Source organism: Pelobates fuscus, chromosome 5 (assembly GCF_036172605.1).
Source record: "Pelobates fuscus isolate aPelFus1 chromosome 5, aPelFus1.pri, whole genome shotgun sequence".
Lineage (NCBI taxonomy): Eukaryota > Metazoa > Chordata > Amphibia > Anura > Pelobatidae > Pelobates > Pelobates fuscus.
In genome coordinates this window covers 259,225,213-259,251,384 of record NC_086321.1, presented here as the reverse complement: position 1 = coordinate 259,251,384, position 26,172 = coordinate 259,225,213, and the positions used below count along the sequence as shown (strand labels likewise).

Sequence of the window (26,172 nt, the reverse complement as noted above, 5' to 3'; positions counted from 1 at the left end):
TCCCCTCCCCATGACCTCCTTTGCACCCCTAAATATAGCAAAATCTTAAATGTATTTAAGTCTGCAGCTGCTGCCTCTGCCCCTGATCTGCCTGCTTGGCTGACATCATCAGAAGTAATTCTCTGAGCCAATGACAATGCGTTCCCATGCTGAGACTGTCAAGGAGGCAGATCAGGGGCAGAGCCAGCACAAGCCAAACACAACACTGAATTAATACATCTCTATGAGGACAGTGCAGTGTCTCCATGCAGAGGGTGGAGACACTGAATGGCAGTGCTGCCCCAGGAACCACCTATAGTAGCCATCTGAGGCTACATGCAGAGTGTGGCGGTATCACTAGGCTGTAATGTAAGCACTGCATTCTCTCTGAAAAGACAGTGTTTACTGCAAAATGCCTGAAGGAATAATTCTACTCAAAAGAAAAAATACATTAAGCTGTAGTTATTCTGATGAATATAGTCCCTTTAAGGTGTAATTTGCTTGTGCATTCTTTACTCTGCAGTGCATAACTTTTCATTAATCTACATGGAATTTTTATCTGCCATATAATTGCTCTGTCTTCTAACCTATCAAAATCCATCTGCAGCCAGTATTCTACTGCTCACACTGTATTACCTTTCCCAGTTTATGTCATCTGCAAACACTGAACATGACTTTCAATGTCTATTTCAACAGAACAGACACCCTGAGCAGTGGTGGAACTACTGCTGGTGCAGCTGCACTGGGGCCAGCATGGTAGCCCATGCAGTTAGGGTCACCTGGTAAGTATGTGTAATCAGAGGTCCTGATTGTGCCCCTTTCATCTCTACAGGGCTGTGAGGAAGTGAGTCTCTCAGCTAACATGCCCGATAGTATAAAAGTGATGTCAGACTCTCCAGAAGATGATGGTGGCACCACTGAGGGACAGGCTCAGTTAAGGTATACTCATCTTTACCTGTCCCCCCCAGCCATGGGACCACCAGGGACAATGTTACCATTGGGGGTCTTAGCAAATTATGCAAAGTCCTCAGATGGTGGCAGTTCCACTTTAAAGTTCCCTGGTCAGTTTCAAGCAATCCATGTTATAGTGAATACATTTATATCTATTTTGTTAAATGTGAAAACATATAGTAAACCATTCTAAGTGCGAATGTGTTTCATGACATCTAATACCTCAATTTTTTCATAGACCTCTTTGAACATTCCTGGAATTACATATTTCTGTTCCACTGCTTGGATCTCATCTCTTGCAGGCCAGATATCTCTCAAAAACACTGGTTTTCCTTCTGCGTTCGTACCTAAAACACATGTGTAAAGAAAGCATTTCCACCTTGTAAACCAAAAGCTGCTTTACCCTCTTAGTGACCAGTGATGATATGTCCAAGGGAGTTTTGGGTTGGCCATTTGGCACCAACCTCATATCTCTTCTACCTTAACTTCTAACCCAAATTCATATATCCTAGTCTAAGCACACGTAAAATTGTGATCATATCTATGGCTAATATTTTTTATCATATTACTAAACTAATTGCAGCTATATTAACTATATTTCCACACTGATTTACGGAGACCTATTTCAGGTGCCTTACTGGTTACTCAGTGGTTTACAGGCACTCGGAAATGTATTTGTATATGTAATTTCTGCAGTTAAAGGCTGCAAATTGCCACTCTTAGTTTCAACAAAAAACAAAGAAAAACAACTCAGCTGAGAACATTGATAGCCAAATGGTCAATTAATTGTTCTTTTTTAATGTTGGTTCTGCTATGTGTTGCTTAGTGTATGAAAGAACCCCTATTGGTAGAACAGGCAGTTAATGTTATATAAAAAAAAAAAACAGAGAATATAAACTCGTTTTTGCTCACTAGAGGGTATGAGCTACACTTTGCGGATAAGGCCCAAGGAAGGGTGAAACCATTGTCTAGGGTTGCTATATCTCTTGTGCAGAGAGAACTTGCTGGCAAAAACTAATCTGAGACCTGAGGGGGATTTAACGAAGGCCTTCGTTTCTCTAAGTTTTTGTCTGTTCGCAGAGTATTCATATTCACGTTTTGGGCATTCCCGAAATTGGGCTCTCCCTAAGTTAGAAGGTTAATCCAGACATGAACTCTATTGTCACTGTGCCATGAGGGAGATCAGCTACATCTCACTGGCCATGTTCTATCATGCATAAAGAACTTTCTGGCAATTCGGTTCTTGAGTGGCCTTATGGGTGGGGATCTGTCCAATATGCAAATTATAGAGGTTCACTCTGTAATGGCAAAAGTGAGCAAAAACTAACAAAACGAACAGAAAACCTGAGCAGGGACTATTGCGTTTTACTAAGCTTTTGTCAGTTCTCATATTCTGTTTTAGTTATGGTTATATGTGTGACTACCCACATCTACAGGATAATACATTTATTAATAATAAATATATATTTTTTCCTGGTCCATTTCTTACCCAAAGATTTTGTTGTATAACCAAGGGGGGGACTTAAGCATTTAAATCAAATTTGAGCTAGGCTTTTATAAATGAAAGGAGCTGCATTAAAAGAATACTAAACCGAGATATCAAGATGTTATTGTACAAAACTCAATAAATATGATCACAAATGATTATCTCTAGCCACAGATATTATTACTAGTGTATCTATATATACACACACACACACACACACAATATCTAACCTAGTCAAATACATAGTGCTCTCATGAACTCTAAGAGCATAATACATTCTGCTATGGTTACTAGTCAGCAATATAATTAGCTACAACACTTACCCAAAGGCTCTTTCTCAAAGTCTATCCTGATGGTCCCTGCTATGGCATAGGCTATGACCAAGGGAGGAGAAGCCAAGTAGTTTGCCCGTGTATTTGGATGAACACGGCCTTCAAAATTTCTATTGCCAGATAGGATGCCTACAGCCACCAGGTCTCCCTTTAAAAATGGCAAAATATGTTATAAGGATCAGGAACCAACAGTAAATTGGCAAACCACGTTATTCCTGAGAAACAGAACTTACAATATCTTTGAGGTATAAAACTTCCCTAAACATATATTTTTGAACTTGTCTGTTCTTTCCTGGTGAAACATGGGAGCATTTACTTGTGGGTTAGCTCCCCTGCTCACAGCAGAAAGGACAGGGAAAAGAACTCTGAAAGTAGTATAAATCAGGGCTGCCCAATAGGTAGATTCCCAGATATTGTATAACTACAACCGCCACAATGCTTTGCATGCCTTTAGAATGACAACGCATCAATAAACTTCACTATTAAACTCTGAAGAAGTTATACATTATAGATTACTTTATTTTAAGTCCATGTATTTATGTTACTATATATTTATTTTAACCTGCACATATCAATATATAAATCTCAAATTAATTTAAACATGATGATAAACCAAGAACTCAAATATAGGTGCCAATAGCTGCGCCAAAATATTCCTTGCTGTGCCCTTTTCATTTTCTTTTTCTTTTTGTTCTGTTAGGAGAGGTGCAAAAGTGCTCCTTTTTATTACAATAAATGTTTTGCCTCTGTCAGATTGGTGGGTTTACAATGCAGCTTTCATAATATTCCTTTTTGTATTATGTATCCTTCAAATTCTGTATTCTACTTTTTTTCCAATCAATATTACTTATTTATCTTATTTTGTGAATGTGAATGTAATCAATGGTAAAATAAATAGGAAATAATTGACCAAGCGCACAATACTCACGCAAATGTGAAAGCAAATGCTTTCTTATATATAAACTACAATTATTTTTGTTCAATCAGTTTTATACGTAAGAAGATTAAAGAGGTGCATAATACTGTCGCAAATGTGAAGGCATTTGTATTTTGTATTTTTTTTTATACATAAATCGCTTTTTCTTTCTATCTCAAGACTGGTTTCCTACATGGACACAATTACAACACAGCAGAAGGAATCGCAATGACACACAATTTCTTTCAAATAGCAAAATTAGTGCCAAGATTCTGGACTTAGATCAAGCAAATAACTACTAAAGATTAATATATATTGTCAAGATATATGTTTTGGTGATATTTTTGAAAACTGATTAGTCAACGAATACTGAAAAATTGTTATACTTGAATCTAACCGACTCAACTTTTGTACGGATGTCTGTCAATTAAATCCAGACGGGCATTTATTTATTATTCATTAAAAATGATTGATATCACATATGATGCTAAAAACCTTGAAAAAGACAGTACCCTTACATTTGCTGGGTTAAAAAATACAATAAAAATTACATGGTATAGAATTATAGAACATGTACTCGGGGGGCGTGGCCGGACCGTGCATGAGAGCAGACGTGTAGTCTCCGAGCTCCGTGCCCTCGGCCTATACTGACAGCTACCAAAGCCTGCAAAAGACCCCTAAATGGTCCGTACAAAGAGGCACCTGCTCCTGGGTACCCCCCACACCAGTTCCCCGAGGAACAGTAGAGGTACCTTAGACGATTTTGTGTCCACACCGTCGGACTCTCGCTCCGCCGGGCCTACTACAAAGATGGCGTCGGCTTCCCCTGATGCAGAAAGCGCGGGAGCCCCCTCCGAAGACGGGGAACAGGCGGATGCGCTAACACTGATCCGGCAAGAACTCTCACGGATCTCGTCCAGCATGCTCACTAAAGCAGACTCTACCGGGATGCTGAAAGAGTTTCGCGCAGCAATGCGAGAAGAGATCGCCTCCATGCGCACCGAGCTGACGGCGGTAGAGGTGAGAGTTGAGGCCCTTGAGACTGAAGCGGAGGCGAGCCGGTCCCAACACAGGTCTGCTGAGGTTGCCGCCACAAGACAAGGCAACCTCTTACTCACTCTAAGGCGGCAGGTAGAGGACTTAGAGAACCGGAGCCGCCGCCAGAACATCCGCATCCGAGGCCTACCTGAACCAGACTCAACCCCGCTGTCTGAGACGGTACAGGCCCTGTTTAGGCAGATCCTAGGCCGCAACTGCCCAGAGACCATCCAATTCGACAGGATCCACAGAGCCCTGGGCCCCATGAGGCAAGATGGGAAACCCAGAGATGTGCTATGCTGCCTACACGCCTATAGCCTGAAAGACGCACTAATGGCTGCCACCAGAGGCTCAGACTCCATATCGTTCCAGGGCGCAAACGTGGCGCTGTTCCAGGACCTCTCCAGCCTGACCTTAGACGCTAGGAGAGCACTACGGCCCATAACTGCCATACTACGGGAGAAAAATGTGCCCTACCGCTGGGGCTTCCCGTTCAGCCTACAGATTCGACAGGGCAATACCTGGCTACACATCAGATGGCCGGACGACGTGGCCCCCACTCTACGTGCGTTACACATCCCCTTCATACGCACCCGTAACTGGCTTCTAGAGACACCATTGGCACCCAACCGGAGACGAGGTACGGGCAGCCCACCGCCAGACGCGAGGAGAGAGCGAGACCCCCCGGCTCGGATGATTGGAGGCCCGACGGGATCTGAAGAGTGACCCAGCAGAGATCTACAACTGAGGTACCTGGGATGGGCATCGAGGTTGACCATAGTGGGCAGTAGTGGATAGGTTGGGAGGGGGGCCTGAACCTCGGACACTGGCCAAAGGTGACTCTGCTGCTGCCCCCCCCCCCCCCCCCCGCGCTGGTCGACATCGCCATGCACTTGGGACGCTATCCAGTAACTACGCTCACCCCCCCCCATATTGATAACTTTGGGTTAGCGTATTTACCAAGCGTCAGCCCCTCCCTGGGATTTGGGTGGGGGACCGGTTTCCGGACAATACCACCCGGATGGGACTCGGGTGAACTGGCTAAAACGACCCAACTTGAAAGTTGCTTTTGGGGTGGCATGGGTAGGGGAATTGAATGTGTGTAAATAATAGCAATAGGCCCAATAACATATGGTGTGCCTCGCGGCCCGGGGGGTTGGGGTTTGAAGATTAGTCCGTTAGCCTTGATTTAAGCCCCCTGCACTGTAAAATATTAACCGAACCCAGAGAAGTACCTAGACCTTAACCATAGTTTTGCTCAAATCAGACCGGCCGAGGGCCGGACGTTGTAATATACGACACACTAAATTTCTCTATTTTGTTAACACACTGTACCACATTAACACTGAATGCATTGAGTATACCTGTACGGTTTCTGTTTACGACCCCAAGGACAGACTGCGGGTTACAGACGGGAGGACCGCGGGCGACTGAGTCACTTAGAGGGCTTGGGGTCTCAGACCTGTCGGACGCCTTCCACACAGTCAAGTCCATTCACTTTTGATAGCGGTAAAACCGCTATTTCCTGACCTCTCTCCCTACCTCACTGACCACCCACACCCCCCCCCTGACAGTTGCCCTACCCTTCCCCCCCCCCCCTGACTGCACCCCTCCCTCCCTCCCACTCTCCGAACCCACCCCCCCCCTCCCTTGTCGGCTATGGCGGGGAGCCCTGGTGGGGGTTTCGGCCCGGCCCCTCTGCGCCTCTGGACCAACAATGTGAGGGGCCTTAACACCCCGGAAAGGAGGTCTCATTTGCTCCGGTCCCTGTGGACGGCTCGGGCCTCCATAGCGTTCCTCCAGGAGACCCACTTTAAAGGTGCTGCTCCCCCCCCCCTGAGGGACTCGAGGTTCCCAACTGGGTATTTCGCAAACCACCAGTCAGCTAAGAGGGCAGGTGTGGCAATTCTAATCTCCCAACACATCCCGTTTTGCTGCCTGGATACAAAAATAGATCCGAACGGGCGCTACTTATTCCTAAAAGGCACAATCGCCGATAAGAAATATACACTGGCCACGATATACGCCCCGAACTCGGGACAACACCGATTTTTATCAAGGACCCTCCAACTCCTAGACAGGTTCCGAGAGGGACTACTCATAGTAGCTGGGGACACTAATGTCCCATTAGACCCACGTCTCGACACCTCTAGAGGGTGTAGCTCGCACTCCGGTCTCTGTGTCCGGACAGTAGGGAAGGCCCTGCGTGATTCGGGTTTGGCTGACGCTTGGAGAGTGCTCCACCCGGAAGACAGAGACTACTCGTTTTACTCGCAGGTCCACCACGGTCACAGCCGCCTGGACTATATCCTGATTGCTCAGGAATACCTACACCTCCTTCTGACCTGCGACATCCAGACGACCGTCTGGTCAGACCATGCCCCGGTACTAGCCACGCTGCGCTCTCCCTTATTTAAACCAAGTGACAGACAATGGAGACTAAATGAACAGGTGCTTGGAGATTCAGTTGTTTGCACAGACACGAGAGAGGTCATCCGACGCTACTTCCTAGAGAACCCGGCCACGGACACCTCCCCACAAGTTCGATGGGAAGCCCACAAATGTGTCCTCCGAGGCCACTTTATTAGGACCTGCACAAGACGCAAACGGGACCAAAATCACGCACTGAAGGACCTACACAAACAAACAGCGCAGCTGGAACTGGTACACAGAGCTGATCCGACCGAAGACAACCTCCGCCCCCTGCTAGAGGCGAGGAGGAACCTACGCTCCCTCCTGTCCAGGAACCTGACACACACACTCCGCAAATCCCGGAGATTCTTCTATGAGAACTCGAACAAATGCGGTCGCCTTTTGGCTCACATGCTCCGCAAGAAAAGGAGACGGTCCCGCATTACTCTCCTGCAAAAGGCTAATTCGCCCCCTGAACGGAGGCCACAAGCCATCATGGAAGAATTTGGAGAGTTCTATGCGAAACTATACAACCTACCGAAGGAGGAAGGAGCAGAGGCGAAACTCCGGAGACGTGCCGACATTCGGGAATACCTGGAACAACATCTCACCCAGAGGCTCACGCGGACCCAAGCCGAGGACCTGGACGCCCCCATCACCCTGGAGGAGCTCAAAGGAGCCCTTAAGGCAGCAAAAGCGAACAAGGCGCCGGGTCCCGACGGCTTCCCGGTGAGATATCTGCGGACATTCGAAGAGTTGCTCATGCCCGAACTACTGACAAGCCTTAATTCGTTGCTGGATGGTGGGAGGTTCCCAGAGGATACATTGATGGCCACAGTAGCGGTGGTCCCCAAAGAGGGTAAGGACCCTACATCCTGCGCCAGCTATCGACCTATCTCCCTCCTTAATGCGGACCTCAAGCTTTTTACGAAGATCCTGGCCCGACGAGTAGGGGAGGTCGCACCAGAACTGGTGCACCCGGACCAAACAGGCTTCATCCCAGGACGTGAGGCGAAAGATAATACGACCAGAGCCCTCAATATCATCCATTCCGCTAAAACCACCTCCCGAGGGGGCCTCCTGCTCTCCACCGACGCCGAGAAGGCTTTTGACAGAGTCGACTGGCAATTCATGGAAGCAACCCTCCAGGCAATGGGTTTCGGCCCCAACATCAGAACTTGGATAGCAGCCCTATATACGTCACCGAAGGCCCGCCTGCGGATTAACGGAGCACTATCCCCCGCTTTCCCCATCAGCAACGGCACGCGACAAGGGTGCCCCCTGTCCCCCCTCCTGTTTGCCCTCACGCTAGAACCCTTTCTGGCGGCGGTCAGACAGGATGGGGGTATTACGGGAATACAGGTGGCCAAATCGGAACACAAAGTGGCCGCTTATGCGGATGACTTACTCTTCTTTATCGGCAACCCGATAGTCTCGCTCCCCAATCTACTACGGTCCTTTCGAACGTATGGAGCACTCTCCAACTTACGCCTGAATACGGAGAAATCCGAGGCTCTGCCCTTGGGGCTCCCCCCCGGCCTAACAACCCATCTAAAGGCAAACTTCTCATTTCGTTGGTGCACGCAACGCATTAAATACCTCGGCATCTGGTTGATGAGCGACCTAGCAAAGATGTTCACGGAAAACTTCCTTCCCCTCCTACGGACACTGGCCGCGGACATGAAAAGATGGGGGGGATCCTGTATTTCATGGTTCGGGAGGATAAACGCGGTGAAGATGAACCTCCTACCGCGCCTCCTGTACTTGTTTCAGACGATCCCCATCAAAATCCCCAAAACCTTCTTCAACGAGATGTCCACGGTCATCAATCGCTTCGTCTGGGCTTCAGGAGTAGCCAGACTCCGACACACGCACCTGATTAGACCAAAACGCCAGGGTGGAGTGGCACTTCCCTCGATCCAAACATACTACCAGGCAGCTCACCTCCTCAGGGTGATAGAATGGCACGTGCAGGACTCAGATAAACAATGGGTTAGTCTAGAGCGAGCTGCTTCCAAAGAGCGCCTGCCCTGGATTACCTGGTTGCCAAAACCCGCACAGACTAATGAAATCAGGTCTCACCCACTCATTGGAGCTACACTGCAGATCTGGGCGACTCTACGTTACAAGCTCGACCTCACCACCAACCCCAATCCGCTGACCCCAGTGATCTACAATCCAGAGGTTGCCGGAGGATTGGCCCCAGGGGACATCACAGGCCTAGGCAACCCGAACGCCCCATGGCTTGGAGACTGGTGTGCAGACACACACTTGAAACCCCTCGAGACGCTAACCTCCTTAACACCTCCAACGGGGCTAGCCCGTTTCCGTTACCACCAGATCCAACACTACCATAGCTCCCTCCAGGGAAAGCAACTACTATCCAGGAAAAAGACGGGCTTTGAGACTCTCTGTACGGAGAATCGACACCTTCCGCGAGGTATCTCCACGCTGTATTCTATGATACTACAAGCTACCAGGCTCCCCCCTGCGAGATACCAAACTAAATGGGAACAAGCCACGGGAACTACCCTCACTGAAATGGAATGGGAAAAAATACACGTCCTCGCCCATCAAGGTTCGACCAGTGCGAAACTTCAAGAAACCAATTACAAGCTTATGACGAACTGGTATCGGACCCCCAATAAGCTTTACCAGATGGGGTTGCTACCATCGGCTAGGTGCTGGAGATGTGGAGCGGACGATGGCACGGACCTACACATCTGGTGGTCATGCCCGCCTATCGAGACATTCTGGCGACAAGTACACGGGAAGCTACGCGAGATCCTTGACTCCGACATACCACTACAACCCCTACCGATGCTACTCCACCACTCAACGATGCCCCTAGGAGCCTACAAGAGATCTCTCACGCGACACTTCCTAAACGCGGCCAAGAGCCTCATCCCCGCCCGCTGGAAATCCACAACAACCCCCACCATGGCTAACTGGATGGAAGCAGTTGAAGAAGTATACAGTATGGAAAGCCTCACAGCTGACCTACAGGGGACGGCGGAGAAGTGCGCCCGGCTTTGGGCCCCCTGGATCGAATACATGGCTCGTGTGCCGGCGGGTTCCCGGAGACGTGGGACCGAATAAACGGGAGTGTGGGTGGACTCGGGTTGTTGGGCTATGGGCCGGGGTGTCGCTGGCGGACCCTCCCCCTGGTTCCCTCCCTGCTGCTGCCGACCCTCTCTCCCCCCCCCCTGTAATCCTTCCCCATCTGCCCTATACTTCCTTGCCTAAGCAACAGTCCCTCCACTGTATGGCCCTCTGACCTAGCTATGGTTACGGATGTAACATACTGTATATAGACGACGAATCTACCCGCCTTCTCTTAAGTAGTATGGACCGAGGTGTCTACCTACACCACCGGGCGCCTAATTGACGTTGACAAGCCCTGACAAGGGACCCTTGACCACTCAGACTTGCCCCCGACCTGTTTCCCACTCCTTCCCTCCCCCCCCCCCCCCCCCTTCCCCCCCCCATAGGGGGGCAGACAGATACCGAATAGGGACAATATAGTTGCGCAGTTGCGCCTGTTCAGGGCATCACCAATTAGGGTCTAAGTAGGGTGACAGTTCCAGCATTGATCTAAGTGATTAGTCAACCAAGCTAACATACACCTGGGCTTTAGTTTGAAATTTTGTAATACAGCTGAGTTGGGTGGCATACGAGACCTATCAGGCAATATCTGTGTTATAAGCAAGACCCCCTAAGCTGTAAAAGGCCCTATATTTCCCATCTGACACTGGGAGACTAAGCTGAGCCCCCCCTTTACAAGACGGGGCTGAAACTTCCTGGTTGAATCTCCTGTTCCCTCAATGTAGAGGAGAACACCCAACCCGCTTTGTTCACCTATTTCGATATACAACTCCCACTGTGTATGTTTACGCACTTTCCCTTATAACTGCATATTTGTTTGTTATGTTATACTGTCTTGATAAAATCCAAATAAACATTCAGATTGTCAAAAAAAAAAAAAAAAAAAAAAAAGAACATGTACTCAATCCATTTAAATGTGTAACTAGTCATTTAAATTTGTACCTGTGTGATGGCTTCCACAACAGAGTCAGGCAGTGGTCCACTGTTGCCGATGCAAGTCATGCATCCATAACCTACAACATCGAATCTGGCAAATAAAAAGCAATGTTATGTATTGGAGACAGCAATGTATGTTTAGTCAAAAATCACAACGTACCAAAATATTGACAGTGATGATCTTAAATGGACACTATACATCATAACTACTACAGTGCAACATATTGTTTATAGTACAAAGAGGCTACAGGCATGGATTTTGTCACACTAATCTTTCCAGACCACCCCTTCCTCATCTGCACTGATAATGTGGGACTTACACTTCTATGTTATATCAATTCCAATCAACCTGGAAGACCTTGAAAGGCTGAGTTTGCTGTGCTAATATACCTGCAGCACTCCCAGTCTGTTGCTGCTGTCCAGGTTGGACAGAATTCCCATTAATAGTGTAAATTCCACATTATCAATATGGCTGAAGAAGGGTAGTATCTGGCTTTCGGTGAGAGTTCAGGTTATTGTTATACAGTACCTAAAATGCTTGACCAGTAAATGTAAAAAAAAAAAAAACAGCACCCATATTGGCAGCATAGCCACTACACTGAACTGCAGTTTGCATAGTGCATACTTACCCAAGTTTGGAAAGATAAGGCAAAACCCCGCTGTCTTTTAAGTAATATGTAACCACTCCACTCCCAGGGGAAAGACTGGTCTTAATGTAAGGCTTCACTGACAGTCCAGCTTCAACTGCTTTTTTGGCCAATAATCCTAATTTGCATAAAACAAAGAAGGATGAATTAAGAGGAAGAAAAAAAACCTTTAAAACCCCTGTTTGAGTAACTCTTATAACCAAATATCACAAACATATTAATGTTAACATTCACTGGTGACAGTAAAGATAGAACAAGGATATTGCTCAATTTAGCAAAGGTTCATCTTTCTTTCCAATAAAAAAAATATACATAAAGAAAATCTACATAAAATCATGATTTAACATATATCCATTGTGGAAGTAGTCATAGGGGACGATGGGATTCAAGAAAGAATACAAGGCAGTAGTTCACCCTAAATTTCAAGAGGATGGCATGACATCGATCGGGTAATTTTGCTTTTTTATGGTTATTGTATTCAGTGTAATCTGAACGTACACATGCAAAAAGACACCCTGATTCTGAAGCTTCAGCTTGAAAACATAACTGTGAAGGGTTCTGTTATGTAACAAGCAGTGTACAGTACTTTATTTTAGACTCACCTGCCCCTAGCATGACCGAAGGGTTACTTGTGTTGGTGCAACTAGTAATTGCCGCAATCACTACAGCGCCGTGAGAAATCTCAAAATCACTTTCATTGTAGGAGAATTTGACTTTATCGTTGTGGTGTCCGGGTGCAATCTGGAATCCTTTAAATCCTTGCTGTTGGAAAAGAATATACAAGGAGCTTCGTTTTCATTTAACTACAAACGTGATCATATGCAATCTGTGTGAACGCTTGCTTTTCTAACATTCATTTATATGTGGCACAAGTGCAGACCAGGGATTTAGCAAGATGACAAGAAACAGAGAGTCTATATTGATCATTTAGTCTCTATGGAGCACCTGAAAAAGGGGTATGCAAGCCTAGACAGAAGCACTCCAGGATATCAGGAAGTCACTCTCCCTATAAACACTCTGACCTGCTTACATGGAAAGCTGTCGAAGAGCTCTAACATGGGATCAAAATCCAGTGTGAAACATACACAGAGCGAGAGCATCTAATGATCCTCTCATATTGTGCTTTCTCAGCACTTGAGAGAGCAAACCTAGGAGGACGAGGCAGAAGCTCAAAATAAAAACTGTCCCATCAACTCCAGGTCTGTTGGGAGTTGTTTTAATGTGATGACAAATAACATATAATGATATTTTTTCACATACATTTAGGTCTTTATTTTTTCTTTCTATTTTTCTTTCACTTAGAGACACAAACATGTGTTGTTATGGAAAACGCACCTTTGCACCCAAGCAATTCTCGAAATCTGATTTCATTTCCGAAACTGCAACTTTGTCTTGTGGTCTCTTCGGTCCACTGCAGCATGGAACTACAGTGCTCAGATCCAGCTCCACCACCTGCACAGGTACAAACCCACAAACACATTAACGAGTACCACGTGTTTGTATCACAAACATAATGAGCAATCAAAAGAGAATATACCATATTCAAGGAACGTTAATGTCGGCTAACTTAATGCAGGTATAAATATAATCAAAATATTGTGCTGGCCAAATCAACAGCATGTTTTAAGTTTAGATACTCTAAAGATCTCATAGGTCTCTAAGACACCAGAAACCGTTGCAAGTTTTTTTTTTTTTGTTTGTTTTTTTTTTTTATACCATACCTGGGTAAAATCTGGGTCCTGCTCTGTATTATTGAAATCCCTAAATAGCCCTGCTGCTTCCAGATATTTCTGAATGAATTGCACTTTTTCTTCTTCTCTACCTGAAAATAATAATAATACACAAATCATTACATTTTCATAAGCTGAACACATGTCCCAGGGCCATTAAACGACAAGTTACATCTTGCCAAGAAAAGATTTAAAAACTAAAACTAGTTCGCCATTTCAAAGGATTAAGCTCAACTGCAGCAATAATGACCTACATGGAACATAATAGATTACTAAGGATTAATTTGATCAATTGATAAATTCAGTAGGGGCCCTCAATAATAGAAAACACAAAATAAAACCAACAGATTCTGGTGGTGTTTCCAAAACAAGAAGCCACTATGCAAAGAGAACAGTCTCCATACCATTGCCAGGCCAAATGATAGCGTGCTTTATCCACTGAACAGACTACTTGACAGATTTTTTTTAGAGAATACACTCGAGATCATTCACAAGCCACTTCCGTGTCATGAACCAGATGGGTTAACTAATTCCATTGCAGCACTTCCAAACTTTGAAAGGCTGCTACATCAGGTTATCTACCAAGAGACTAGATCAGCGGACGGCTCTCGAACTATGACTCACACCAAGAGTAGATCTCTATACATACTTGGAGACTTTTTGAAAAACAATAAGTTCTAGGCTTTTCCCCTGCCATAGGTTGGACTTGTGGTGGACTGAGGCAAACTCCCGAAAACACCTATTCAATATACCACCATAAACCAATTCAAGACATTGCCAGGGATCCTGATTGTGTGCTTTAAACAGTTTAAATGAAGAACACAATTGTAATTGTATTGTGTGTATGGCATTTCCTAATGTATAGACTCCGCTGTTATTTTCACTAAACAGCAAACAGTTATTATGTGAACATTCTGTAATTACATCCACTTTACTGTTGCTTATTCCACAGAACGATTAAAATTCATAATTTGACCTGAAACAGGGGTTGATTGTTTTATCATTGTACATTTTGGGAGATCTACAGTAGCTGGTACTTTGCCTAAATATTGTATTTAATTACTATGTAAAGCGAGTAGATGTGCATGTTCTATATATTAAATTGTATGCTCACAGCAATCATCAGAAAAGTTACTTTTTTATTGTTGCAAAGCTCTGGATTTTTGTCCATCAGTGAAATAAAGAATTTGTTAACATAGCACTGGAATGTTGGTTTTCCCCCAATTTACCAGATCAGGAATGAAAGGCAGAGCTAAATTACAAGAGCCAGCTTCATTAATAATAAGACTCTAAACGATGCAAAAACATGTTTTTGGAGCTTAGCAGAAGGATGGCTGCTTTCACACAGTAAACTTCTAAAGAAGTCATTCTCTGAACTGGGCCCTATGCCAAGAAATCTCATATTGAAGTCTGTGTGTGGTGGTGCCTAACCTGGCCTGATATTAAATCCCTACGTTTGAATTATTTGGAAATATTTGTTCAAGTCACTTGTGAAAGGACATCTGCATGGAGTACATGCTTACCTGTTTGCCGCAGGTACTGTACACTAACAAGATCAACCGGAAAAAAGGCTGCTGTGGCTCCATATTCCGGACACATGTTGGCAATAGTGGCCCGATCGGCAATAGAGAGACGAGCAACACCGGGACCAAAAAACTCCACAAATTTACCCACAACTCCAACTTGACGCAGATGCTGCAAAGATTAAAAAAATACTATAAGGACTGGGCATGTAGATATACATGACACATTCATCTGTGCTCATAAAAAGGGTGAATGAAGAAAGCTTTAAACTTAGAAGGACACTAGATAATTAGTGGAAGCTAGTAAGGTATCTAGGTAATTTAGCACTACAGCTCAGTAGTACAGTGTACAATTCATCAGGGCTCCACTGCTCTCCACACACAGAGACTGCTAATCCTCAGTAGAAAGAACACTTCCTCATTATCACGGTCTCTTTTGTCCAACCTAAATAGCATTGATTTGTGAAAGTGCTGGAAGAGGTCGAACCAACACTCGTGTTATACAATAAAGTGCTTCTTCCCTTAATACTATATATTTATATTTTAGTTCATTTCCATTATCCGGTTTCTTCCGGATAGTATCAATCATGTTTTAAGTGGGTGTTAGACAGTCTGTAAGCCCCACCTCTCCTGCATACCATTTGGGAAGAACAGAATTGCTTCACATAACCGGTTAAAAAAAATAAAATAAACAGCATTATGTCGGTTTTATGGCATGTATATAAAATATATCTGTTCTCGATCTCTCTCGATTCTCAGATTGCTTGTTCAATGCTCCTACACAAAAACATATTCTGCCTTTCTTCAAATGCAGTTACTGCCACTCTCACGTACATCCTGCCCCTCCTCCCCACTTGCTCTTAGGCTGAATGCAAGCAGGAGAGATGTTGACAGGAGGGCTTCCCTGATAACAGATATGAAGAGAACAGAATCCTTATCTCTGCCAACTGGCACACACTGAATTGACTGACAGGAGGGGGAAAGGCTGTCTTGTCTTTTTTTAATTCTGTTTTTTTGCGGGTGTGAAGCATAAATCAACAAAACAAAGTGACAATGATATTCAACGGTACATCATATACATGTAGGTTTATAACAAGTCAATGATAGGCACTCTATTTTAGAAGTAATGACTAGTCGTAGGCAATCATCGAGTCAGGATGGCATATTAGTTGGAGCGATCGCTGCCGTTATAATTTTCCTGACCTATCTATGGGTCCCCTAACCTATGGGGCAATGGAGGGGGAAGGTGGAGATATTTCAGAGTTTGGCTGCACAACAAACAGATTTTGGTAAAGTATAGATAAGGAGGCTACGACCTCTCGTTAAGTGTAATTAAGTGCACTTAAGAGAGCAGACCAATGTGGCATAAAAGGGAGAAGATAGGTGTCTACTGATAACAACTGGTATAGTAAAAGTAAATGAAATAAAATAGAATTGAACGTAAAGTACCGTAGTAAGATACAGTAAAAAAACTTTTCTGTGTGTGCTAAAATGGCCCAAAATGAAAAAAGAAAACTGTTAGCGAATAGAGATATATGATGACAGACAAGTGTCAGCATCCCGCCTTGTCCAGGGTACAAATGGGGTGATGTTGTTCACATTCCAGGTAGGCGTTGATGGTTGCGTGACAGGTGGTGCTGATAGGCCCAGTGCCTGTAGGAAGGCTGTGCAGTCCGACGGACCAGAGGCCTTGAAGTGTTTACCGTCCTTAGTGACTGTGATAGCTCTGGGATAAAACCAACGGTATGCCAGTCCCACCGATTTTCTCTAGAGTAGCGTGGCTCTGCAGAGATCTTAGAAGAAGGTGAGCGAGTGTGATTCGAATTGCACTTGCGTTTCCTCCTTCAGGGCTGTGAGAATTCTTTCTTTATCGGTATATGACTGACAACATAGTATGAGGTCTCGGGTCATGGCAACTGGAGCTTGGGGAGACTTGGCAATGCGGTACACTCCATCAAATTAGAATTGTTTCTCAGGGGGGAGCATGTCAATGACCCCCCATATCTCAATGTTTCTGTTCCTGCTCCTGTCGTCTAGTTGCTCCATTCGGCTTGATAAGTAGGAGTAAGAGGAGCTGAGATGTTGGACAGTGTCCCCAAGGCTGTCCATGCCCTGTTTCAAGGTATTTATGCCGGCCTCGGTGTGAAGCCTGGTGATTACCGTTTGGATCTCCGTTTTCACTGCTGTTTAGATCAGTAGTAAACCGCTTCTGCATGTGAAGGAACAAGTTGTATATGTCCCCCTTTGTGGGCAGAGCATCGCTGTCCGCTGATAGCAGGGACCCCAGATCTGGGACACTTCCCTCAGGTGTAGTAAGTTGGGCCTCAGGCCGTGAGGGCGCCATTTCTTTTCTGAGCGGCACCAAGGTAAGCATTTGCCTGATGTCCTGGTTGTCTCTTGCTGTTGGCTGGCTTAGTCGTGGGTTTTTGCGACCCATTGCATCATTGAAAGGTTCACCGATTAGGCTCTTGGTGAAAAAGTTGAGGGTTGATTCTAAGCTGCTGTCTTGTGTCAGTCGCGGGCTTCCCGCATGGTAGGCCCGAGATCCTCGGCGCCGGGTTTTAGTGGTCGCCGGGAACAAAAAGGGCATCTGCGAACTCGATGAGGTCTTCCGAGTGTAGATCTGCAGCGTTTGGGCTGATTTAGTGAGTATTTCCCACCAGAAAGATGAGTGTTGTCGCTCATTTGGCCGCAGTCGTTCGTGATGGCGTCCGTTTCAGTGTGCTGCTTGGCTCCGAACCTCCGTTTTGTCTTTTTTAAATCACTGATTTTAAAGAAATCTACACAATTACCAGAAATTCTGTTAGCACTATTTACAGATGAAATTAAGTTATTTATAATTTATACCCTTTAATTCCACTTTATCAATATAGGCAAGAAGGGAGTGCTCTCTGGGCGGCGGTAATAGCCATGCTTTACCAAGAAGCTGGACATTAAACCCGGTAACTTGTAGAAAATTAATGATGGTTCAGGCACTCAAGTTAAATCCAGTGAGCAGATTTATTGAAGCAGATGCAAAGAAATGTTTCGGCCCACAACAGGGACTTTGTCAAGCTCAGCTTAGCTTGACAAAGGCCCTGTTGTGGGCCAAAACGTTGCTTTAATAAATCTGCTCATTAGATTTAACTTGAGTGCCTGGACCATCATTACTTTTCCACAAATTACATTGGGAGGATTGGCCAACTGCACGCCTGGTTGCACCCTGGGATCCAGGAGAGTGCGGCATCTATTTTGGTAATTATATTAAATCAGGTAACAGCACACCAGACTGTAGTCATGGTGCTCACAACCCTCCTTTAATTCCATTGAATGTGCAGTAATCCTTGGATATATTTCTTTGATAGCAAACAACTGACCGGTTTATCTAGACAAATATACAGAACAGACAAAGTTAAGGGATCTCTCACATCCCACAAATGTGGACTTTTCTGCTTTATGACACATTAAAAACGGCTTGCACCAACCAGTGCTTATTAACTAAAGTGTAAATTTAAAACTAACTTTGAATTAAGTACAAAGTAGCCTAACTGAAAACATAGCTAACAATTGTTGGATAAGATTACTTCTAATTGCCAACAGGTGCCATTGGGGCCCTTCCTGGCTATACAGGCACAGCCAGTAGATCCCACCATAAAATACAGGGAGACAGGGCCCGAGGTGAGACATTTCAAGTGCATACCACAGGGCAGCAGCAGGGACAGCTGGACTCAGAGAGGGTGAGTGTGTGTTTGGGTGTCCATTTATGTATCTGTGCATATGCGTCAGAGTTTGAGAATATGTGTGTGCAAATCTGTGCATTTGTGTCAGTGTGTGGGTCTGTATATATGTGCCAGTGTGTGAGGATATCTGTGTGTGGATATGTGCATGTTTATGACTGTGTGTATGTGTTTGTACCACTTGAAATGTATCGGTTTGTTTGTTTGTGTGGTTGTATCTTAACGCATGTGTGACAGTTTAGGTCAATATGTAAATATGCTCCTGAATGCAAACACCAACACACCCCTGCATTCACACAAACACACAACTGCATCTAAAAGCAAACACTGTGCACAATAACAGTGCTGCGTGAAAACACACTCCTGCATTCATACACAAATGCTACACACAAATACACCACTGCATGCAAACTCCTTCTCTACGTAGGGGCCCCAAAGATATTTTTGCACCAGGACTCTCTCTACATTAGTTCATCACTGCTGTACAGTGTTTGACTCGTATCACAGTGCCATGCTGTTACCTTAGTGACTGTGAGTACAATGTCCGTGGAGGTTACCAAAGAGTCAGGGTTGCCTTTTAATTTGTAGCCAATCACTTCAGGAAGCACCATGCTGATTGGTTGGCCTAGCATAACTGCCTCAGCTTCAATGCCACCAACACCTGATAAAACAAGAGAATTCTCACCTTGTTTATTACTCAATTGTATAAAGACAGCGATAATTTATTCTTACAAACACTCCACTGGTATTAACACAAGTATCAAATAGCCATGATTTTTATGTCTTTAGTAGCAAAAAGGACATGTCAGATTATATTTTTGGAAAGTTCCATTTATCTCAATTCACAGTTTCAGATGAACACTGATTTTAAAATAAGTAAATATTGTTGTAAATTTATTAGAACAAATGGCAGACTGTTTTTATTTCTGAGAATAAAGCGGATCATCAGACTTTTACAGACATTTGACTATGACACTTAACATACCCCTGTACATTTCACGCTGACTATAGTTTTTGTCCATTATCAAACCCCCTTAAAAAAAAAAAAAATTTAGATTTCTGCAAAAATCTGCTTCCTATGTAAAGTGACATTAATAGATATATATAAAAAATTGTTTTGAATATATAACCTAGTTTATTTACTTACCCCAGCCAAGCACTCCCAGTCCATCAATCATGGTGGTGTGGGAATCTGTCCCCACCAGGCTGTCTGGATAGCAGAAACCATCCTGAAAAAACACCACTCTCGCCAAATACTCTAGATTGACTTGATGTATGATGCCTGAGCCTGGAGGGATGATCTTCAGGTTTTGAAAAGCTTGGGAACCCCACTAAAATTGAATAGAAGAGAAAGGAGATTAAATTGCATCCCTTGAATCATTTCATGGAAAAAAAAAAAAAAAAATATATATATATATATATATATATATATATATATATATATATTACCAGCTGCTTTGCACTACCAACTTTAAATGAATGGAATACAATAGAGATACAATAATCAGAACAATAATTTGATATTCAAAAACATTCTGGTTTCCCCAACATCTTTGTTTAAACTAGGATTGTTATCAACCCAGAATCTGTCAACTGACCTTTAAAAACTCAAACCGTTCTCTATTCCTTTCAAACTCCAATTCCTGATTCTTCTGTAAGCTGTCAGCCCTGAAAAAGAGGGGATAAGAAGAAGGAGGCATGCAGACAAAGGAGGATTTTTTATTTCCTGTAAAAGCATTGCCCGACTTAGTTTTGATAAGGATGCTGCATCCTGTTGAACTTGCAACAACGAATACAAGTGGAGAAGCAAGATACACTAATCAACATACCAAATCTCACTCATTGATAACATTTAAAAATAAAAAACTTAGAAAATTAGAAAACTCTGAATTCTAAACAAGTGAATGGGAAATCATTTAACTACTAAATGATTGATGCACTTTTACGCTAGCACGTTGTTTGATTGTAGCGCAAGAATAGATTGGAGGGATTTACTTTCTTATTTTTTTCCCCCAACCATTTAGGAAAACGTCCTTAGGCTATTAGTCCTTTGCGGACACTAGTATTTGTTTCAAAGACAAAGACTCAACATGCCTAATATTTTAAATGGATTACAATAGATAAGAGGTAGGCAACCTTCGAAACGCCAAATGTTGTAGACTACATCTCTCTTACAGCCATAATGAAAGCCCAAGAAAGAGGTAGTCTACAAGATCTGGAGTCCTGAAAGTTGCCTAACCCTGCATATTACACAGATGAAAATTAGAAAATAATGTGATCGTGCTGGAACAGTCTCACCTCCTGTTGAAATCAACTTGGATAGAGTGATCAATGACGAGGTCTGCTGGACAAACAGGATTTATTTTTTCTGGGTCACCTCCCAATATCTTTACTGCATCCCGCATAGCAGCAAAATCCACCACCGCAGGCACACCGCTGTAAGAGGGAAACATTATTCTGTAAAAACATACATTTTTCGTATGCCATATTGCACAGCAACATGCAATATATCATAACATAAAGACAAACGATAATTGAAAGTTTCAAGCTGGGGAAATTTCTTCTGGAACATGAAAGCAAATATTTTGCATATATGATTACCGGTACTTAAAGGGAAACTCCAGTGCCAGAAAAACGATCCGTTTTTCTGGCACTGGAGGGTCCCTCTCCCTCCCACCCACCAATCCCCGGTTACTGAAGGGGTGAAAACCCCTTCAGTGACTTACCTGGGACAGCGGCGATGTCGTCTCCCCATAGGAAAGCATTGAAAAATAATTTCAATGCTTTCCTATGGGGTTTTGAGCGACGCTGGAGGTCCTCACACAGCGTGAGGACGTCTAGCGACGCTCTAGCATAGGAAACCTGTGCTAGAAACTAGGAAGTGACCTCGGAAGACAGCCACTAGAGGTGGAGTTAACCCTGCAATGTAATTATTGCAGTTTATGAAAAACTGCAATAATTACACTTGCAGGGTTAAGGGTAGTGGGAGTTGGCACCCAGACCACTCCAATGAGCAGAAGTGGTCTGGGTGCCTGGAGTGTCCCTTTAAAAAAATTAAATTATCACTGTTTCCAATGCAAGAGTCTTTAGCCAAGACAAGCTTATGCTTCTCTAAAGAAAATGTGAGGCATAAGGTGCATTTATCTTGCAATGAAGGTCTCATTTCACTCATGGCAAAAACAAAATCGCACATTCCGGTTAAAACAGAAAAATGATTAAGTAAAGCTTTTCTTCACATCAGCGATATGAGGAGCCTAAACACGGGATTTAATATATTATCTACAACACGATTCCAGATTTCAAAAACAAAAAATATATAATTACGTGAAGTCTTGCAAGATAACTCGTGCTGGTCTAAAAGGAACCTCCACATTATTGTGCTGAGTAACTTTCCAATCCAAGATGTTCTCAACATCCTTCTCCTTTACTAGGAAGTCATCACAGTTTCTGACAGCAGCCTCGAGGAGGACTCTAATAGAGTATGGCAAACGTTCTGTTGAAAAATTGTATGTACAAAATAGTAAATAACTGAAATCATACACTAGAGCTTAACACAAATAAAGACATACTGCTCGATGGCACAGAAAAGCAACATAACTGATTTACAGTAAAGATATTTTTCAATCCCACTGAGAAATTCTTTCTTGACTGATCGTTTTCTTGCATGTAACACATAACATGCTACAATTTTCCATTTACACTTTCATAGTTCAATTCAAAGGGGGCAGGGAAGTTTAAACACCTATCAATTTTTAGGATTACAATCAGTGCCCTGAACCCATGCCGTCAGATTTGGTAGTGTAAAGAAATAAACAAATGTTTCACACCAAAAACGCACAAGAGTTATTAGCCACTTTTTTTTTCTTTTTAAAAAAAAAAACAAAAACATTTTTGGGATACAACATCTCTTTAACAGAATACAATTTATTGTGTTACAAAAATACACATATAAAAATATAAAACAAAATATCTTATTTAAGATTCCGAAATTTAGCACTAGAAAAATTCCATAGGTATTTATGTCGGGATAGATAAATAGAAAGATTGCGTTTTCCCTCCAAACATAAATCTGGGATTGTGGTAAACATTTTAAACGGTCAGTGGTCAGGTTTCTATTGCAGTGTAAAAAAAAAAAAATTACTGAATGAGAATCACCATGTGCAGATGAGTACATAACACTCAGACTGTATACTACATACCATATCTTGGGTCGCTTAACTTGTTGAGATTGTAAAACTTCTTGTCTGGCTGTGCAGGGTCAAGGACTTCCACAAGTCGTTGAAATGGGTTACTCATAATTAATATTTAAATCACACCTAAATGTAGATATAAATACATTAAGAATGATTAATGGGGTGATTTAGAACCAAATACTGTTTACTAAAACAATTTGTGCACTGTATTTTATACAATATATTTCATGTACAACAAACTATTTAGAATGCAACCATTATATGAAATAGTAACTATAATAAAATTGTTTTTGTTGGTGTAGATACCCCCTAAAAAACAACACAAAAAAAAAAAAAACTATTTAGGACGGAGTCTCATAACGCTGTGGAACTTTAAGCGATCTTGAGCATTACATTGGGACCTATGTCTCTAAGTCTACCTTATAATGTGCTTTCACATCATTTTTGGTCCAAGATGCTGAGGTACTGAGGTTTTGGTAAATATCTGTATAATCAACAATTGTCATGGGCCATGACAGAGAGATGGCTGCCGTGGTTAAACCAAGTATATATTTAAGCCTTTATAAGCCCGCCGCTTCTTCCGCAGCCCAGACCTTCTTTGGCTGTACAATCACACATATCCCAATGCGGCTCAATAAGAACTCTTTGCAAGGCAGGTGCCTTGGGCAATTTTCTGCCTTCTTGAGATATACTGAGCTAAACAACCTGGATTTCTATCTATCTGCACTTTTTGTAATATGAAAAGAAGACATCCTTCCCATATAAAGCATTTCAGCAACCTAAGGTTCTTTAGAGGTCTGGAGAGGGTCCATTTAACAGACATTAGAATTACTTAATAAATGAAATATTATATAGAGTTCAAATCCATGTGTCAGTAAAGTCTTAGTATGGAATCAGATCACTAATGGGCCCCATTTAAAAGAATTCAAACCTAGGGAAGACTCAAACTAAACAGACTAATGAGAGATTCATGCCTCTTTTCAAAGTAACTTACACCCTGAAGGTCTTTAAGGACCACTATAGGCACCCAGACCACTTCAGCTTAATGAAGTGGTCTGGGTGCCAGGTTCATCTAGGATTAACCCTTTCTGCTTTAAACATAGCAGTTTCAGAGAAACTGCTATGTTTACAAATGGGTTAATCCAGCCTCTAGTGGCTGTCTCATTGACAGCCGCTAGAGGCGCTTCCGTGCTTCTCACTGTGATTTTCACAGTGAGAAGACACCAGCGTCCATAGGAAAGCATTGAGAATGCTTTCCAATGAGACTGGCTGAATGCGCGCGCGGCTTGTGCTGTGCATGCGCATTCAGCCGATGACGGGAAAGGAGGAGGAGAGTCCCCAGCGCAGAGGGAGCCCAGCGCTGGAACAAAGGTAAGGGATTAACCCCTTCCTCACCCTAGAGCCTGGCGGGAGGGGGGCCCTGAGGGTGAGGGGGAACCAAGGACCCTATAGAGCCAGGAAAGTGAGTATGTTTTCCTGGCACTATAGTGGTCCTTTAAGGTAACTTATTTAGATGCATTGATTTTGTATGATTTTGAGTATGTTTTCCTGGCACTATAGTGGTCCTTTAAGGTAACTTATTTAGATGCATTGGTTTTGTATGATTTTGTATTGTGTATGTTTGTCTGAATGCATACTAAAGCATGTTTTGCCAAGGTCTTGTTAAACTGACAAATTAGTTTATTATATTGACAAGTTCAAAGTTCGTTTTCACTTGCGTCTCGTACTAATTATACTTACATTCTACTAAAAGTGCACACATTACAGTTATATGGTATGGTAAATAAAACTGCACTACTGCATCTTTTTAAAGTACAATTGGATTATAAATATATATTATATATGCAATATATGCATTATATATAGATATACAAACATATATATGCGTCCAGGAAACAAGATTGTACAAGTAACAGCTTGTTTTTCGCTGGCTGACTTTTCATCTAGAAAATTCAATTAAAATGTAAAAAAAAAAAAAAGACTTACCACAAAAGAGTACTGTATACTGGTGATTTACAGTCGACACATTTGCAATGTTAAAGGGACACTATAGTCACCTAAACAACTTTAGCTTAATGAAGCAGTTCTGGTGTATAGAACATGCCCCTGCAGCCTCACTGCTTAATCCTCTGCCATTTAGGAGTTAAATCCCTTTGTTTATGAACCCTAGTCACACCTCCCTGCATGTGACTTGCAGAGTCTTCCATAAACACTTCCTGTAAAGAGAGCCTTATTTAGGCTCTTTATTGCAAGTTCTGTTTAATTAAGATTTTCTTATCCCCTGCTATGTTAATAGCTTGCTAGACCCTGCAAGAGCCTCCTGTATGTGATTAAAGTTCAATTTAGAGATTGAGATACAATTATTTAAGGTAAATTACATCTGTTTGAAAGTGAAACCAGTTTTTTTTTTCATGCAGGCTCTGTCAATCATAGCCAGGGTAGGTGTGGCTAGGGCTGCATAAACAGAAACAAAGTGATTTAACTCCTAAATGACTGTGAATTGAGCAGTGAAATTGCAGGGGAATGATCTATACACTAAAACTGCTTTATTTAGCTAAAGTAATTTAGGTGACTATAGTGTCCCTTTAACCCCTTAAGGACACATGACATGTGTGACACGTCATGATTCCCTTTTATTCCAGAAGTTTGGTCCTTAAGGGGTTAACTACCTCCAAAGCCGTTCTCAAACCAGCTAGTGAAACTAACGTCAAAACACTTATGTGTCACCAATAAATGACCAGAATGTGATAATGTGTGCCCAGCTCTCTTTTTAATTTTTAGTAAATAGATGTTTATTAGGGTTTTGTTTTTTTGTTTCATTCAGCAATTAACTTGCAGCATCAAGGCAGGACTCGCAGGTCCTTAATAATTAAATGCACTTTCGACATTGTCGCCACACAGGGCTGCAGTGACTTGAGTTAAGTTATACAATCGTGTGTTTTAACCATTCATTTCATGAAACATTACATAGCAACAAAAAATAAACAGAGAACATAAGTTCAGAAAACATGGGTGGTTCCGGTGTGTATTACACAGAACCATGTGTCAATGCAGCGTTTCCCAATTTGGGTTCCGCGAGAACAAAATTGAGGTTCCGTGGCATTTAGCCACATTCAAGATGGCCACCGCTACCTGCTGTTCCCGGAAGGTCAGAAAAAGCAGAGATCGCAGGAGCGCAATCTTAAGCCTGCCCTGCCGTCAGCCTGCC

The 26,172-nt window shown here is 43.1% G+C and overlaps 1 protein-coding gene across 2 annotated transcripts in view; it reads right to left on the bottom strand.

Annotated features, from left to right (window-relative positions):
* The window catches only part of ACO1 (aconitase 1), a 51,739-nt gene that overhangs the window by 12,938 nt on the left and 12,629 nt on the right, over positions 1-26,172 (bottom strand). The window contains exons 2-15 of one of the 2 annotated variants that reach the window (XM_063455251.1): positions 22,971-23,087; positions 22,096-22,264; positions 21,070-21,207; positions 20,370-20,439; positions 19,919-20,102; positions 19,293-19,432; positions 15,056-15,227; positions 13,524-13,624; positions 13,138-13,254; positions 12,405-12,564; positions 11,785-11,920; positions 11,162-11,246; positions 2,740-2,896; positions 1,153-1,277 (exon numbers count right to left, since the gene is read on the bottom strand). In XM_063455251.1, the coding sequence (XP_063311321.1) occupies positions 1,153-1,277; positions 2,740-2,896; positions 11,162-11,246; positions 11,785-11,920; positions 12,405-12,564; positions 13,138-13,254; positions 13,524-13,624; positions 15,056-15,227; positions 19,293-19,432; positions 19,919-20,102; positions 20,370-20,439; positions 21,070-21,207; positions 22,096-22,264; positions 22,971-23,067 (1,851 nt within the window). In that variant the 5' untranslated portion in view covers positions 23,068-23,087. The remainder of the gene's footprint in view (positions 1-1,152; positions 1,278-2,739; positions 2,897-11,161; positions 11,247-11,784; positions 11,921-12,404; positions 12,565-13,137; positions 13,255-13,523; positions 13,625-15,055; positions 15,228-19,292; positions 19,433-19,918; positions 20,103-20,369; positions 20,440-21,069; positions 21,208-22,095; positions 22,265-22,970; positions 23,088-26,172) is intronic. The other variant, XM_063455252.1, reaches the window with a different exon arrangement.